At 43.9% G+C, this 16,677-nt stretch overlaps 1 protein-coding gene across 1 annotated transcript; it reads right to left on the bottom strand.

The window, feature by feature from the left end:
- Positions 1 to 10,761: 10,761 nt before the first annotated feature.
- LOC147854497 (ABC transporter G family member 11-like) lies at positions 10,762 to 15,860 on the bottom strand. Its single transcript, XM_087331435.1, has 11 exons — positions 15,283 to 15,860; positions 14,351 to 14,430; positions 13,740 to 14,029; positions 13,474 to 13,645; positions 13,079 to 13,201; positions 12,669 to 12,797; positions 12,331 to 12,525; positions 12,151 to 12,237; positions 11,762 to 12,034; positions 11,279 to 11,386; positions 10,762 to 11,167 (listed from the first exon to the last, which is right to left on the bottom strand). Exons 1-11 carry the CDS (start codon positions 15,800 to 15,802, stop codon positions 10,859 to 10,861), a joined length of 2,286 nt encoding a protein of 761 aa, XP_087187561.1. The 5' UTR covers positions 15,803 to 15,860; the 3' UTR covers positions 10,762 to 10,858.
- Between the last annotated feature and the right edge of the window lie 817 nt (positions 15,861 to 16,677).

Here is a 16,677-nt window from a genome sequence, read left to right as displayed (position 1 = left end):
CTGTGGGCTGCCGTGGTTTTTCCCTTAGTTTGGGGTTTTCCACGTAAACCTCCTGTGTAGTGTGTGTGTATCTTCCTCTCCTTTGTATCGTGTTTTTTTTGTTTCCCGTTTTTCTGTGTGTCATTCTACGCTCGGTTGTGGCCGAGCGTCGCGCATAAGGAACGTTGGGGTTCCCGTCATGATCGAATCCATTCACGATAGCTCCAACAACAACCCCATAGTTCTACAAGGAAGGGAACGTAAACAATGGGAGAAGTTATCTGTACACCTTAACCTGCGAGACATCTAGCATTCTGACAACTTCCAACGAAAAAGGGATTCTCTCTTATTCTCCCAATCAGACGGGTGGAATAGTGGACCTACCCTATCTCGCATTGACCGCATTTATGTGGGCGTGGCTCTCAAAATGAAGGAGGGTGGTGTCGCATAACTCCAGGCACGACTTTCTCTAACCATTACCTGGTCGTCGGTCATTTTCAATTGCACCGAAACTGGGGCCCATTCCAGCCTCGCATCCAACACACTATTTACACAGTTATAGAGGTGAAGGAACAACTCTCCAACCAATGGTCATTACCCGTCAATGACTCATCAGCATCTAACAAACTTCTAGCTACATTAACAAGAGCTTCAACTCTCCTACATGAGATTGTCAAGACCAGAAGCAAGGATGCTCAAGAAAAGTGATTGAGGACAAAACGGGGACTAATAGCCTTACAACGATTCCAACAGAGATACCCATCATGTAGTTGGATCGCATGACAAGTTGCCATGGCCAAACATGAACTCATCATGGTGGAAAAGGAAATATATGACATGGAGTTTCATGGAAGCATGGTGCGCTGGATTCGAGTAGGGGACAAAACCACGAAGGAATTCTTCCGCTCCAAAGGCCCGAGACACGCTAGAACAATGATGCGCAACCTCAACCGAGATGATGGAACGACCACGGATGGCGACGAAATGAGGAATATTGCCACAAGTTACTATAAGCACCTACTTACCGAAGATACTATAGCCACAGGGGAAGACATAAGAGAAGATATTATCCTCCAAAGCATAACCGAGAAAGTCACGATGGAAATGAATACATGGCTCGTGCGTCCCCTATCAATCATCGAGATATGGGAGTCCCTCTCTGATTTGGATGCAGATAGTTGCCCCGGAATCAACGGCCTCACCCCTCACTTTTTCACATGCCTTTGGGACACTATTAAAGAAGACCTCCTCCAGGCATATGAGGAGATCATCACCTCTGGAAACATGCCGGAGGAATTTGGACAAGGGATGATACATCTCATTCCTAAAAGTGGTGGGAGTGCCAACGACATTAGCAAGTGGTGACCCATAACTCTTCTCAATACTGTCTATAAGTTGCTCGCAAAAATCGTGGCACGCCGTTTAACACCACTTCTCCCTCAACCCATTCATCCATCCCAAACAGGTTCTGTTAGAAATCGGAGCATCCTAGACAACCTCTTCTCATTCTGGGAAGCAGTAGCCCTTGCCAAGCGTACCAACAACAAGGTGGCAATGGTGCTACTAGATTTTGAGAAAGCATATGACAAGGTATGCTAGAACTTTCTAGAAAGTGTGATGGGGAAACTCGGCTTTCAAGAGACATGGATCAAAGGCATCGCAGGACTTTATAGGAACGACAACAACTGCGTTTCACTGGTAGGTGAAAGGGGCCCCTTTTTCCGAATATCCCGATCTGTATGACATGGATGCCCACTAGCTCCATCCTTATTTCTTTTATACGCCGAAGCACTCTCTTTCTTTCTCAACTCGTGGCACCTCAACCTACGTGGTCTTCCCGTGCCTCATTCTCACAAAAGCATCTTGGATATAGAATTTGCAGATGGCACAATGGTCTACCTGCAAGGGGACTTGGAAAACCTACAAAAGCTAGAAAGTGGGTTAGCCGTATTCTGCAAGAGATCCAATGCCATGATCAATTGGCACAAATCCTGTGCAATATGGCTTTCTCATGAAACACATCCTACGTGGCACCCACACCCCGCTTTCAAATGGATCACTCAAGGAGCGAGCACCAAATATTTGGGTTTCCAAATTGGTTTCAACATACCGCCAGAGACTATGATTACACCCATTATTCATTCCATTTGAAAAAAGTTGATACATTGGAGTTCGAAAAAATTGTCGCTAGCGGGTCGCATCATAGTGGCAAACCAAGAACTACTCGCAACAGCATGCTACAATCTATCATGTTGGACAATCTCCAAGGAAAGTATACATCAAATTCAACTACTGGTACACCACTACATTTGGTCTAGTAAGGAAGATCATGTAACTCACGCGAAGATGGCGTGGCCTATACTCACAACACCTAAGTCGAGAGGGGGATTGGGTCTTATTAATCCCCTCTCACAATCAAAAGCCTTACTTGCCAAATTTGTGGTGCGAGGACTCCAACCAGGAAATGACTGTTGGAAAATGCTATTGTGATTACTTTTCAATTGGCCCCCCCAAACAAGATGGATTCTAACCATGGTTCTCAAACCTAGTTTCTCCCACCAATTGGAGGATAGATTCGGTGCATCCATGTGGAAGGCATGGTCTAACATTTGACGAGGGCTCAAGTGCGATCATCCGAGTTCCGAAACTGCCTGGCTCAGTCAACGTATCCTATGGAACTCATGTATCAAGGATGAATCTCATCAACTACTTGGATCAAGTAAGGGAGTGTCATGGGTATACATTGCAGAAGGTCCAGGAAAAAGTATAGAACGTTGGAGACGGTTTATGTCACTACCACTACAAGATTAAGCCAACATACTCCATGGAATTAGGGGTGGATGGACTATGAGATCGGAAATCATTAACGCTCTACTGATTAGGGAAGTTGTTACTCAAAGGACAACAATGGAGAAATGGATTGGCTACGAAGAGGAGGGATCTTTGATCCCAAGAGGTAGGGGAACACCAGACAAGATCGAAGGCTCTGAATTGCGAGACACACAGAATAACGCAATTCGAGTACTCGCTTATACTGGTCATAAATGGATTGTAGATCCTGATCCGATCAAAGTACAACCCGATTGGCACATATGTACTCATGAAAACACATGGCTACGTAAGGTCAGTTGGAACCCTTTGCAATGGAAATGGTGTGATCCTTACTCGGGGCAAGGAAGCAAACCCATCCCTTTCTTCCAATTCACAACTAGATTGGGTCATCGCATTCTAGCTGCTCAAGCCGCCCGAGAGCCAGCTGTTGCAAAGGTTTGGCACACATATCGAGTTCCTCACACAATAACCACCAAGTTTTGGCAGAAAATCTGGAAACAACACACAAGGCGAATTACCATGTTCCAATGGCTATTAATACATTAGGCACTACCGGTGGGAGCATGGCAACGTGGGAACCTTAGCTCTCCTAATTGTGTAGAGTGCCCAAATGTAGTAGAATCAATATGACACGCTTTGTGGGACTGCCTAGCATCCCATCGAATATGGTGGGGGGTTGGTCGCTTGTTGCAATTATGCTAGGTGCAAGGCTCAATCACGTGGAGAAATATATGTTGGCTATCATGGCAGACCCCAATTGTCATATACGATCATCAGGAGGAGGGGATGACTTTGGTGATAAAAGCACAAGAGGTTTTTTTCTCCACCATTGGCAATGTCCACTCAAATCCTCTTAATGACAAAGCTCAAGTTGTGTTGGAATTGGTCAGCCCAATAACTCTTTGGATTCTATGGAAAAAATGGTGTAGACGGGTCTTCTCCAACCAAACTGCGCATCCAACAATGTTACTACAAGAGATATGGAGTGAAATTGTAGCCACTGTAAAGAGCCAATATGATGGCCTCAAGGGTGGCTCCGATGGAGTTGACAGACAACGAATAGCCTTCATCCAACAATGGTCATCCTCTACCTTTCTTGAGTTAGTGGGCTTCCACATAAGATGGAACTATAGCGTCCCTACAGGGATTTGTACACAATAATCTCATTTGTAAAATTTTATAACAAATGGAAAGAGTTTTTTTTGAAAAAAAAAACAAGTATTTCAAGATCATTTCTCTAACAAAGGTATTTTATTGTCCATCATGTGCTCTTGGATTTAATGTAACATATATTTACCACATCTACACGTTGCATAGATCATAGTATTTGTGTACAAGGCCAAAATAAGAGCCAATGAATTTCCACTCTATAACATATATGTTGAGATATAAGCTCAACATTGGCTAGATCAGTTGTGCAAGCCGAGAACCGGATCGGTTGGGATCGATCGATTAGGCTGGACCGGTGTGTAAACCGGTGCGCAAACCGATGCGCAACGAGAAGCCGTAGCGGTGCGTAAACCGCGAGGCCATTGGAAAGATATTCCGCTTAGGAATATATTTTGGGAGTTAGTGTAGAGCTCACTTATGAGCATTGAAGTACGTATCAGTACTTCTGTCAGTCTGTATAGACTTGTATAAAAGTGCTCACTGAGCACATCCTATGTATAGATTGAGTATTATTTTTGAATTGAGTTGTGTGTATTGACTCTCTCTCTCTGTCTCTCCCGAGTACTGTGTATATTCAAGCTCTCCATTAAACCTGCGTTTCTGTGTTTGGTTTTTTATTGCTTCCGCACGCTATTCTTTTTACATGGTATCAGAGCGCGAGGGTTGAGAACCTCTACGACCAACCTTAGCTCGAGAAAGAAAACCTAACCTTCGCAAAGAACAGGAAAAACAAATGGATAGAGGCATGGCTAGCTCGCTTCTAACAGAGAAGCTCAACAGAAACAACTACGCGTCTTGGTCTTACAAGACGCACCAGTACCTGCTCGGGCACAAGTACTAGAGCTATGTCGACGGAGCAAATGACACAACACCCGATTTGACACACAAAGACTTCCGGCTTGGGAGCAGTCAACGAGTAGAGTTCTCTACTGCTTCGCGTCTTGTATGGGCGAATAGCTTCTGAGCTATATTCGGGATGTGAAAATGCCAAAAGATGCTTGGGGAAATCTGAAAAAGATTTTCGCCGCAAGCACCACAGCCAAGAAACTTCAACTCCGAGAGGAGCTAAGCAACTTACGACAACACGACTTGTCGGTGGCTGATTACACCTTGAAGATCAAATAGATATGCGACTCCTTAGCCTCTATCAATGTGAACGTCGAGGAAGGCAAGATGGTGCAGATCTATCTCGGGGGACTGGCGTCGAAGTTCGGAGCATTCCGAACTGTTGTGTGTACACAGGAGAATACGCCGTCATTTTTCGACCTACAATTGATGCTCCTTATAGAGGAGAACCACGCGGGTGCGTGACGAGCATGCATGCCAACAACAAGATGTTGTACACAGAGGGAGATAGGCCCCGTGGTCGTGGCGGACGAGGTGAGTCAGTGCGCAATGGAGGCGGCCGACAGGATCAAGGAAGAAGGCATTGAAGTGATTTTGACAGCAATTACGAACCCTTTGGAAACAGGGATAGTCGAGGCACGAGAACCGGCAAGGGAAACCCGTTGCGGAATGTTGGTACTGTGGCAAGAAAGGCCAGAAGGAAAGTGAGTGCTGGAAGAAGTGCACCGATTCGGAGAGGACAGGATCCGGATCAGGTTCCGGACAAACCGACAGGGGTAATCGGCAATGATCGCACTATGCCGAAGGATCCGGAACAGCTGAAAAAGGGTCAGCCTTTGTGACGAAACATGAAGCGAGCTCGATGAAGAAGTGCACCCTGAAATCGGACGAGGTGTGGCACGTCAACTCCGGCGCATCAAACCACATGACATGCCACAAGGAGTGGTTCTCATACCTTGAGAAACCGATGCAACTAGGAGTAATCGCAACCGGAGATGACACTCCGCATCCGATCGCGAATGTCAGTGAAGTTCCCTTGAGCCATGTCGGGAAAAAAGGGAAACTTATGAACGTGTTACACGTTCCAACAATCACAAAGAACCTGGTGTCGGTCGGACAGATCATCGACCAGGGGATGCAGGTTCGGTTTACGCATCTTGGGTGCTTCATCGAGGAAGAAGGCCGAGTTATTGCGCAAGGGAGCAGAGACGGGAGGATGTTTATCCTCAACTCTAGTGGCGGTGGCACCGCAATGTTCGTGAAAGGACAAAAAGTCGAGTCGGATATCGACTTATGGCACAAGCGGATAGGCCACGTCAACTATCGACGGCTTCAAGACCTGCAATCGAAACAGGTGGTGTTCGGATTGCCCAAATTTAGTGGCCAGAAGGCACAAAATTGTGAAGCCTACTAGCTAGGGAAGCAACACCGACTTCCTTTCCCTAACGAGCGTAACCAGAGCTGGAACAAGCTCGACTTGATACAGTCCGATGTATGGGGGCCGACACAGAACGTTAGTCTTGGCGGGAGTCCATATTTTGTCTCCTTCATGGACGACTATACGCGGCACATATGGATCTACCTCATTCAGAAGAAGTGTGATGTCTTCAACTGTTTCCGGGACCTCAAGAGTTTCGTCGAAAGGGAAACAGGAAGAAAGATCGAGTGCTTGCGGTTGGATGGTGGAAAAGAGTACTTTTCCGGTCAATTCAACGGGTATTTGCAACAAATGGGAATTCGGCGCGAATTCAGTTGTAGATATACGCCGGAGCAAAACGGCGGGGCCGAAAGGAAGAATCGGTGGATTGTAGAAGCGGCGCGGCCAATGCTGGAAGAAAAGAGCTTGCCCAAGTTCTATTGGGCCGAGGCGGTACGAGCCACAGTGTACATCCAGAATCGAATCGGAGACAAAGTGTCATTGCATGAGCTGTATTTCGGAAGGAAGCCGAATCTATGACACTTGAGAGTTTTCGGTAGCATTGCGTATGTGCATGTGCCAAAGGAGAAATGGAGGAAGTTGGACGCGAAAGCTGAGAAGTGCATCTTGGTAGGCTATTCAGACGAACATAAGGGTTATAAGTGTTATAACCCCCAAACCAAACAAAGCTCGCGTGAGCCGCGATGTTGTGTTTGACGAGTCCGCATCCTGGTACTTGCCTCTGACTCCGGACCTCAACTCCAACTCCAGATCTCCAGACCTGAGTTCTGACGATGAGGTCGGCGAGGCTGAAATGCCTCCGGATGACCGCGAAATCAAGACCCTCGATGAGAGTCCGATTTTATTTCGGCTAAGTGGACCGTACGAGCGACTGGGTCGGTTTGACCAGTCCGAAGAAGAGCCGACGAGTAGTGGAGACTCGGCCGTGCATTCCCCGCGCAGGAAACCGAGGAGACGGCTTACGTGCAAGGAAAAAGGGAAGAAGAAGGCATCGGATTACGACATGGATAGGAACAAGCCGGATAGACGCGAGTCCGACTCTGAGGGAAGTGATGGCGGGTCTTCGAGAGCAAAGTCCGCGTCGGCTAAAAACACCTCAGCATCGGCTAATGGGCAATTACGCTGATCTACCCGCCAGAAGAACCCTGTTGTGCAGTTCGGATACAACGAGTACATGGCGCATCAATATGCGTACATGACCCGTGTAGTGGAAGTGCGTGAGCCGGAGAGCTACGCAGAAGTGGCGAAGGACGTGAATTGGCGTGCCGCTATGGAGGAAGAGATGCGCGCATTGGCGGAGAATGAAACCTAGGACCTAGTTGACGCACCGAAAGGTGTGAAGCCGATCGGGTGTAGGTGGGTGTACAAGGTCAAGTACAACACTAACGGCTCGATCAACCGATACAAGGCCCGGTTAGTAGTGAAAGGCTACGCGCAACAACACGGCATCGACTACAATGAGACGTTTGCACCGGTCGCGAAGATGACGATCGTCCCTGTTTTGCTCGCAGTAGCTGCGGAGAAGGGGTGGCACTTACATCAGATGGATGTAAAGAATGCGTTCTTGCAAGGTGAGCTTGAGGAATAGGTATACATGGTACAACCCCCCCGGATTTCACTCCGGAACGAACACCTCGGCGGTATGTCGGTTGAAGAAGTCCCTTTATGGATTAAAGCAAGCCCCGCGTGCCTGGAATGCAAAGATCACACAACGATTGCGTCAGATGGGCTTTGCGACATCAAAATCAGACTCCTCACTATTCATCTGGAAAGGTCGACTCAGGCCGGTTAGCATTTTACTTTATGTTGATGACTTGGTCCTCATCGGCGCCGACCTAAGTGAGATTGACCGCGTGAAACTCCAGCTTGCGGCATCATTCTACATGAAGGATCTGGGGGACCTTCATTACTTCCTCGGGATCGAAATGATCCGCACCCCCGAAGGCATACTGATCAGCCAACGGCATTACGTGCTGAGTATGCTCTTCAAATTCGGGATGGCCGACTGTAAGTCCGTCTCAACTCCTCTGGATAGAACCGTCAAGCTTCGCCCCAATTCCGAAAAGGTATGCAACCCGACGAGGTTCCGACAGATAGTCGAATGCCTTATATACTTGACCATCACCAGACCAAATCTCAGCTACTCGGTCGAGGTGATTGGTCAGTTCATGTCACGACCTACCGAGGAGCACCTTTAGTGTGCGCAACACGTACTGCGGTACATAAGCGGCACTAAGGACCGGGGGTTACTATATCGGACCGGTACAGCCTTGCAGTTGGTCGGCTACACCGATGTCGACTGGGCCGGCAACATCGCCGATCGCCGATCCACGTCCGATTTCGCGTTCTCTCTTGGGAGTGCCGCAATCGCGTGGAGTAGCAAGAAGCAGCAGACAGGTGCGTTGTCGAGCACCGAAGCCGCGTATAGAGGAGCGGCTGTCGCGACATGCGAAGCCATATGGTTGAAGCGGCTACTTAAGGATTTGAAGGTGGAGGTATCCGACCCAACGACAATCTACTGCGACAACCTCAGTAGGATCCAGCTAGCAAAGAACCCCGTCTTCCGTGCTCAGACTAAGCACATTGAGGTGCACTACCATTTCGTCCGTGAGCGCGTCCTCTCCGGTGAAGTCGGACTCCAGTACGTTTCGATGGATCGGCAGATCGTCGACATCTTCACCAAGCCTCTTGGTCTGGACAAGTTGCGGAAATTCTCGGGTGCGCTTGGGTTGTGTCACCTCGACGTGCCGAACTTGAGGGGGAGAGACGTCCCGAATGACCACGGAAGGGGGAGAGAAGTTCTGGAAGACCGCGACGCCGAGTCAGATGACGAATTCGATTTCGGATCGGCTAAAGAAGCCGAGGGCGGATCTGCGGAAGATTCCAAAAGCGGACATAAGGGGAGTAGTCGAAAGAAAGAGCCAAAGCCAACCAAGCGTGGGGGAGACGAAGCCATCAAGGGTGAGAAGACTGAAGACGAGTTGGAGACAGCAAACTTGAACGAAAACAAAAACCAATCGGAGGAAGCCGAGTTGGTTCGGATGTTTGATTCAGATACGCTGAATCAACTGAGGACCGAGCGGAAGAGAAGGCAACAGAAGAAGCGCCAACACCGCGACAGCAATGGAGCTCAGAAGGTCCACACGGGCATGCAAGCCGACCGGAAGGGTCGAGGCGTGCGGAATCGAACAGGTCGAGGAATGCGAGCAAGGTGTGAAGCCAGAAGGAACCGGAGCGTAGATCTGGAAGAGCGGATGGAACCTCAAGTTGAGCTTGAGGGGGAGTGTTGAGATACAAGCTCAACATTGGTCGGATTGGCTGTTCAAGCCGAGAACCGGATCGGTTGGGATTGATCGGTTAGGCCAGACCAGTGCGTAAACCGATGCGCAACAAGAAGCTGTAGCGGTGCGTAAACTGCGAGGCCGTTGGAAAGATATTCTGCGTAGGAATATATTTTGGGAGTTAGTGTAGAGCTCACTTATGAGCATTGAAGTACGTGTCAGTACTTCTATCAGTCCGTATGGACTTGTATAAAAGTGCTCACTGAGCACATCCTATGTACAGATTGAGTATTATTTTTTAATTGAGTTGTGTGTATTGACTCTCTCTCTTTGTCTCTCTCGAGTACTGTGTATATTCAAGCTCTCCATTATAACTGCGTTTCTGTGTTCGGTTTTCTATTGCTTCCGCATGCTATTCTTTTTACAATATATATATATATATATATATCTTTATGATATCAACATCCCTTTCATCCCATCTAATATTGTATTATCTCTAGGTCCTATGATAAGTTGGATTTTGAACATTGGTTCTACTTCAATATCAATTCATGGTCGCAATGACTAAATATTTGCAACTACAAAACATTTGGATGTTTTATTTAAATTGGCATTGACATACATACATATATTTAAATTGGCATTTTCTCACATGCAACGTGAAGTTGAGCCCCCTTATTTTGTTTGAGTTTGTGTTGCTACTTTATGAGATGGTGTAACTCGTGTTGTTCTTGACTCCTCAATTACTATACATAGCATGTGAAAATTTAGTATATAGTTTGAAGAGAAGCAACTCATGACTATCTTGGTGGATGCTTTTTGTACATCAAAGCATGCTTAATTTCAATGCAAAGAATAAGGAACCTCTTAGACTTCGCAAAATGTAAATGGTTGGCAAATTGATACGTTGGGAAATCTTCAGAATGCATGGTAGGGTTTATGTAAGGAATAAGGAACCTCTTAAACTCAAAGAAATATAAATGTGTGGACAAATTGATAGGTTATGGAACCTTCAAAGTGCAAAAATAGGATTAATATTTCAAAATTTCACAATATTTAGCTGGTTTTTTGGGTATATCAATTGTATTTCCTTAATTTGTTATAAGATTGGCCAAATCATTTCAAAAAGCTGTCATAAAAATAGCCGCTAGTTTCTGTGATGGCAATCTAGCCACAATTATTTATACAACAGATAGAGATAATGCAATGTGTTAATTGGGTTGATAGTTAAACCAACTTTATAAAAATTAAGATTTTATGTGGTGGCCATAAAAGTATGAAATGTGCAAATTTAGGTATTATAAGATGTTTTTCATCCTATGCTTATGACCTCATTGGTTGTAACAATCTTCGAGCGATGTCTCTTGCTTTTCAACCAAGCAATATGCTTGGTGTAGGAGGCACGGACATATGGTGTCACTTTCTCGTTTAACTTGATGTTAATGAAGAAGATAAGACGGAAGGCAAATATATTTGCAAAAACCATAGCAATATCCCACCACTTGTTCCAAGTAAGGTCTATTTGAAAGAAGTCCCTTAGGATTTGTTCTCCCTTGATACGTGGCAGCAGAGGGCTAATGTTCTCAAACTCAAGACCCAAGAGGTCATTTTTATATTGCCCCTATACACACAAATGAAGGTCCATGAATTTTCATCAGAGAAGTTGGACCAAATATGAAAATTTGATAAAGTTAATCTATCAATAAAAACTCCTAAGAGTACGAAGACATACTTGCAATGCCCAATAGTCGAAGCTCATGTAAGACATAGGATATCTCCATATAATCTTCGGTAAGTCATTAGGAAGCCGGAAAAATCCAGCAACCAACATAAAAACACCCTACAAAAGAGAGAGATATTGTATATGCTATGAGCCTATGATCATTACCAATAAATACATTATTAGACGTTAATTACGGCTAGAGTAGTCTCATCAATTATTGGATGGCCTTTGATCGGGCCATAAAACTCCACAATTATGGTGAGGACAAATGCCTAAGGCTATTGGTATATAAAGTTTTTGCCACCTTTTTATAGTTTTTTCTTCTCTTTATTCATTCTTTAGTACCTATATTCTACATATTCGGTCAGTTTAATCATGTTTATTATGTGGAATGTGTACTTAAGTTCATCTAAAACACATCTGTAAGGATTTCATAACAAAAATACTTTGTCAATCTTTTTTAACATGCAAGAGCGAGAATTTCACACTTACCAAAATACCAGCCCCAGTTATGATCCCCATGAGGAAGTTAGGCACAACACTGGCAACTGCCATCATCAAGCTTTCCACCACTCCAATACATGCGAAAAGGCCGATCACAAAATAAAGGTAATGTGTGAAGCCAGGGTGTAAACCTGCCATGAAGTAAACAATGGTACCCGCAACGAATGCGATTGCAAGCAAATAAGGGAGTGATGATAATGTATTTGCAACCACAAAGGGTAATACACCATAGTGTCCATTTAATCTCTCTCTTTGGAAGACCTAGGGAAAAAAATCCAAACAATAACTTCATATATATACATATATATATTCACAACATCTTTGTGAAGTGGAGTAGTTATAGCGTAGATTAGGTATCCAATTGGTTCAAACCTAACCTTCAAATCCTCTATAAAAGATGGAAAGCCTCCAATTGACATGAAAGTGACAAATCCTGACACATATGAGGTGCAAGCACCGCGTGCCTAGGGTATTAAATAAAATATTTGCTAGGTTAGGAAAGCTCAAATAACTTTTTTCATGGTTAAGATATGATGAATTAAACGTATTGTCCTCACCAGAATGGCATTATAGCCAGTTCCAACATTCAAATAAAGGCTTCCAACACTTATTGCCACAATGATGTATATGACGAGGCGAAGCCAATAATAGCCCAAATCTCTTGACATGTTCACAAAAGATCTCCTTGTCAATGTATTGCATTGCATCCAAAAGCTTGCTTGGCTACCACTAGGATCCAAAATGGTGCCTTTCTGGAATAGGAAACATTTACTTATTTGTCGAGTCATAAGATGTAAACAACACATCTACACCTTTTCTTCCAAGCACAAGAAACTTAAAAAGAATGATTATATTAAAAAACTCAAGATAGGAAGAAAGGGAGTAAATTACTTACAACTTGTGCCATCTCATAGATCCGAGCAGCTGTTACCATAGAATGTTCGGAAGTATCATATGCATTGCTCAACATCTCAATAACTTCAGATGTGGAATACTTATCCAGTGGATCTTCAACAGTATTTATCTTTGGAAGACAACAAAATGCAGATTAAATCAGTTGAAGTAAAGAATTAAGGGCACATCTACATGAGGGAAGGGAAAAGACAATATTTGACAATAAAAATATCTATATGCGCATGTTAAGAATGCTATTACTGAATAGCAAAAGCAAGGTCACAAAATGAAGCTCACCTTTTATAGCAAAGAATTGTCACAAATGAATTCTTGTCAAGAGTGAGGAGAACATATAAATGGCAGATTTAAAAGGAGAAAAGAAAATGACGGGTTTTTTAATGTATTTTTTACCGTGCGTAGGAATGAACCTTTGAGTGATTTTTTCACACGGTCAAAATCTGAGTTTACACACCGAAGAAAATGATCTGATGGGTTCCTCCTCGGAGGGCAAGGGAATCCAGATTGAGCGAAAAACTGGTGCAAAATGGAATAATCATATGGATCAGTTGCAATAAAAAAGGATTACATAAAGATACAAATAAGTTACTTGAAAAAGGGAAGAAGACATCATAATATATGCTTAACAGAATAGCCTCATGAGTTCTACATGAGGCATGCTTAAAAGCCATACAGACATAAGTATACTGTGTTTAGAGTGCTTTAGCCTGATTGAATAAGGAAAAGTTTGCATTTATAGGCCAAGAGTGCACATAATGTAGAGGGTTTACACACACACATCTTCTCACCTCATGAGCACGTGCGGCTGGTCCAAAGTAAATTGTCCTGCCCCCTGACAGGATGAATAGGTTATCAAAGAGAGCAAACACTTCACTACTAGGTTGATGAATTGAGAAAAGCACAGTTCGCCCATCCCTCGACAAACTCCTTAATGTCTGAATCACAAAAAATGCCGCAGCACTACAACAACGATAACAAAAACATTATTCCACACCCTTCTCATACCAATGAATGATTTTGTCAGTAGGGTTTGAAATTACACACACACACTTACCTATCTAATCCACTAGTTGGTTCATCAAGAAAGAGAAGCCTTGGTCTCATTAAAATCTCCAATGCGATGCTCACTCTCCGCTTCTCACCGCCACTGAGACCCCGTAAATGCCAATTTCCCACTGGGGTATTGGCACAGTCTTGAAGACCCATCTCTAAGATAGTGCTCTGAACAATGCTTTCTTTTTCATGGCTGGGCATTTCATCTGGCAGTCTCAAATGAGCTGAGTAGTGAATGGTTTCTCTCACCGTCAGAGTTCCTAGAAGAGTATCCTCTTGTGTCACATAAGCCTATATCATATAGAGAATTGAATTAATTGATTGATAGTATTCCTTAGCTAAAGTTTTCATTCATCATGATAGTTCCAGTTTTGAGAAGTCTTCAGACATTTTTGCCATGTGGGAATTAATATGGAAAGAACCCCCTTTTCCTTCATGTTTCTTGTTTACAATGATATAAACATTATGTGCATGCCCCTATTGTCCTGTAGAAGCTTATATAGAATGTTGGGGTCCGGATATATTGCAGAATAATCATAATGAGAAAAATGTCTTTATTGCTTCTAGTGACTATAAATTTCATCATGATGTTAGCAGCATCTCATTAATTACCACAGAACCATATGTGAGCCTTTTTCGCTGTCCATTGAGAAGAACATCACCCGTTGCAATGGCACTCTTGGCGAGCCGCCCTGTTGATATTGTTAAAGCATAGTTTTAACATCAGATATGATGCGTATGTAAAGCAGCGATAACCACATCACAATACCCTCTCAGTTCTCAATTCTCAAATTTCAATCCTCAATGTGATGCAATACGTCAAGAAGCAGCCATGTCCATATATACATATATATATATATATATATATATATATGTATGTATGTATGTATGTATGTATTCTCATCAATGAATATAGATGGCATAAATAATTTATAGCATTTTCTGAATATAGACATATACTGTACAAAGTAAGTTAAAAGAGGCAACATTTAGAAGACCATGTCCATACATTTATCCACATGTGGAAATGGTTTGCTGCCTTTTTTAATGAAAATGAAACGGTACTGAGGGAGTATTAAGTTAAACGAGACCACATCTACACAGTGAGAAATAACCATGGGTTAAGCATGATGAAGCATACACACACACACACACACACACACACACACATCTACACAGTGAGACCACATCTACACAGTGAGAAATAACCATGGGTTAAGCATGATGAAGCATACACACACACACACACACACACACACACACATCTACACAGTGAGACCACATCTACACAGTGAGAAATAACCATGGGTTAAGCATAATGAAGCATACACACACACACACACACACACACACATCTACACAGTGAGACCACATCTACACAGTGAGAAATAACCATGGGTTAAGCATAATGAAGCATACACACACACACACACACACATACACATACACATATACATACACATATAGACATAGACATAGACATAGTTAGATTATGTACACATTTACATACACATAGTCAGATATATGTACATATAACGTCATACCTGAAAGGGCATCTAAGAGAGTGGATTTGCCAGAGCCAGAAGGACCCATGATGGCCAACATGCATCCTGGTTCAGCAAAGCCATTGACATGCTGAAGAAGAGCACGATGATGAGGACGGGAATGATCAACATCTGAGCTAGCCATGGAAGTAACTGTGACAGTGAGGTCTTTCCAAGTCAACCATGCTTCTGCAGAATTACCATAATTACTGATGACGTGAGAATGATGAGATGTGAGCTCCACCTCATGTAGCCTCTGCTTTTTCAAGTTCTTCCATAAGGTTTGGCTGAGGGGACTGAGGTTACCAATACATGGTTGATCAGAGACACCATGAGTATTATATGGACCCCGGTACAATGGCACAGTCATCAGCTCTGCATTAATGGAACTATAATCATCCACAAGGTCATCATGATGATGATGATAGTGATTAGTAGGAAAGGAAGATTCATAATGTGGACTGGGAGCCCTGGTGATGTAGTTGTCAAAGGATGGAAGAGGAGGAGGTATAGCAGACATGGTGATGAAGAAAAAATGAGTGTGTTTTCTTGAAGAAGAAGAAGAAGAGGATGAAGAAGGTATGAAGAGGAGCGGTTCATGATGATGTTGGGAAGCTCGTGAAAAGCCATTGATGAGATCACATGCAAAGGTATGAGAAACAGAGTAATAATGAGTAGTATATGTGCAGAAACATAGGTATGAGAAACAGAGTAATAATGAGTAGTATATGTGCAGAAACAGAGGTATGAGAAACAGAGTAATAATGAGTAATACATAAAAACAGGGAAATGTGTATATACACAAACATATAAACATACATACATACATACATATGTATACTGTATGCTCTGCTCGTGACTAACTACTACCAAAAATTAAAGAGGGCAAGAGAGGGAATTGCGGGCGCGGACGGTGCAGGTCGCACCGTTGATGGCGTGTGCGATCTCCACCATCCAATGTGGATAAAAAGCTGACAACAACTGTCACCAGGAGCCCGACTCTGTCACAAGGAGCCTCGTTGTCTGACAATCTCTGCCACTAGGAGCCCGACTTTGTCAAAAGTCTAACAAAAAGAGCCCCCATTGTCAAAAGGAGCCTCTGTCACCAGGAGCCCGACTCTGTCACAAGGAGCCCTACTGTCTGACAGCCTCTGCCACTAGGAGCCCGACTCTATCACAAGGAGCCCCACTGTCTGACAACCTCTATCACTAGGAGCCCAACTCTATCACAAGGGAGCCTCGTTGTCTGATAGCCTCTATCACTAGCTCGACCAACTTTGGGCAAGAGCCCAACTCTAAAAAAGAATGAAACAAACAAAGAATTAAACAAAAGTGAATAGGGTAATGGTTAGAGTTATGTTTAAGACATGTTAGGTCTATGGTTCAAGTCCTTTT

The sequence above is a fragment of the Azolla caroliniana genome, unplaced genomic scaffold (genome assembly GCF_043228905.1).
Source record: "Azolla caroliniana isolate FFs.n. ecotype wild unplaced genomic scaffold, voAzoCaro1.0.p SCAF_15, whole genome shotgun sequence".
Classification (NCBI taxonomy): domain Eukaryota; kingdom Viridiplantae; phylum Streptophyta; class Polypodiopsida; order Salviniales; family Salviniaceae; genus Azolla; species Azolla caroliniana.
Note: the sequence above shows the minus strand (reverse complement) of the source record. Positions and strands in the feature narration are given on the sequence as shown.

Excerpts from the sequence above, each read along its gene's own strand:
- LOC147854497 (XM_087331435.1), bottom strand. The coding sequence starts at position 15,802 with ATGTCTGCTATACCTCCTCCTCTTCCATCCTTTGACAACTACATCACC. Across the intron at positions 13,646-13,739 it reads CCAACTAGTGGATTAGATAG|TGCTGCGGCATTTTTTGTGA; the intron begins GTAAGTGTGTGT and ends TCGTTGTTGTAG. Across the intron at positions 12,238-12,330 it reads CTGGCTATAATGCCATTCTG|GCACGCGGTGCTTGCACCTC; the intron begins GTGAGGACAATA and ends TTAATACCCTAG.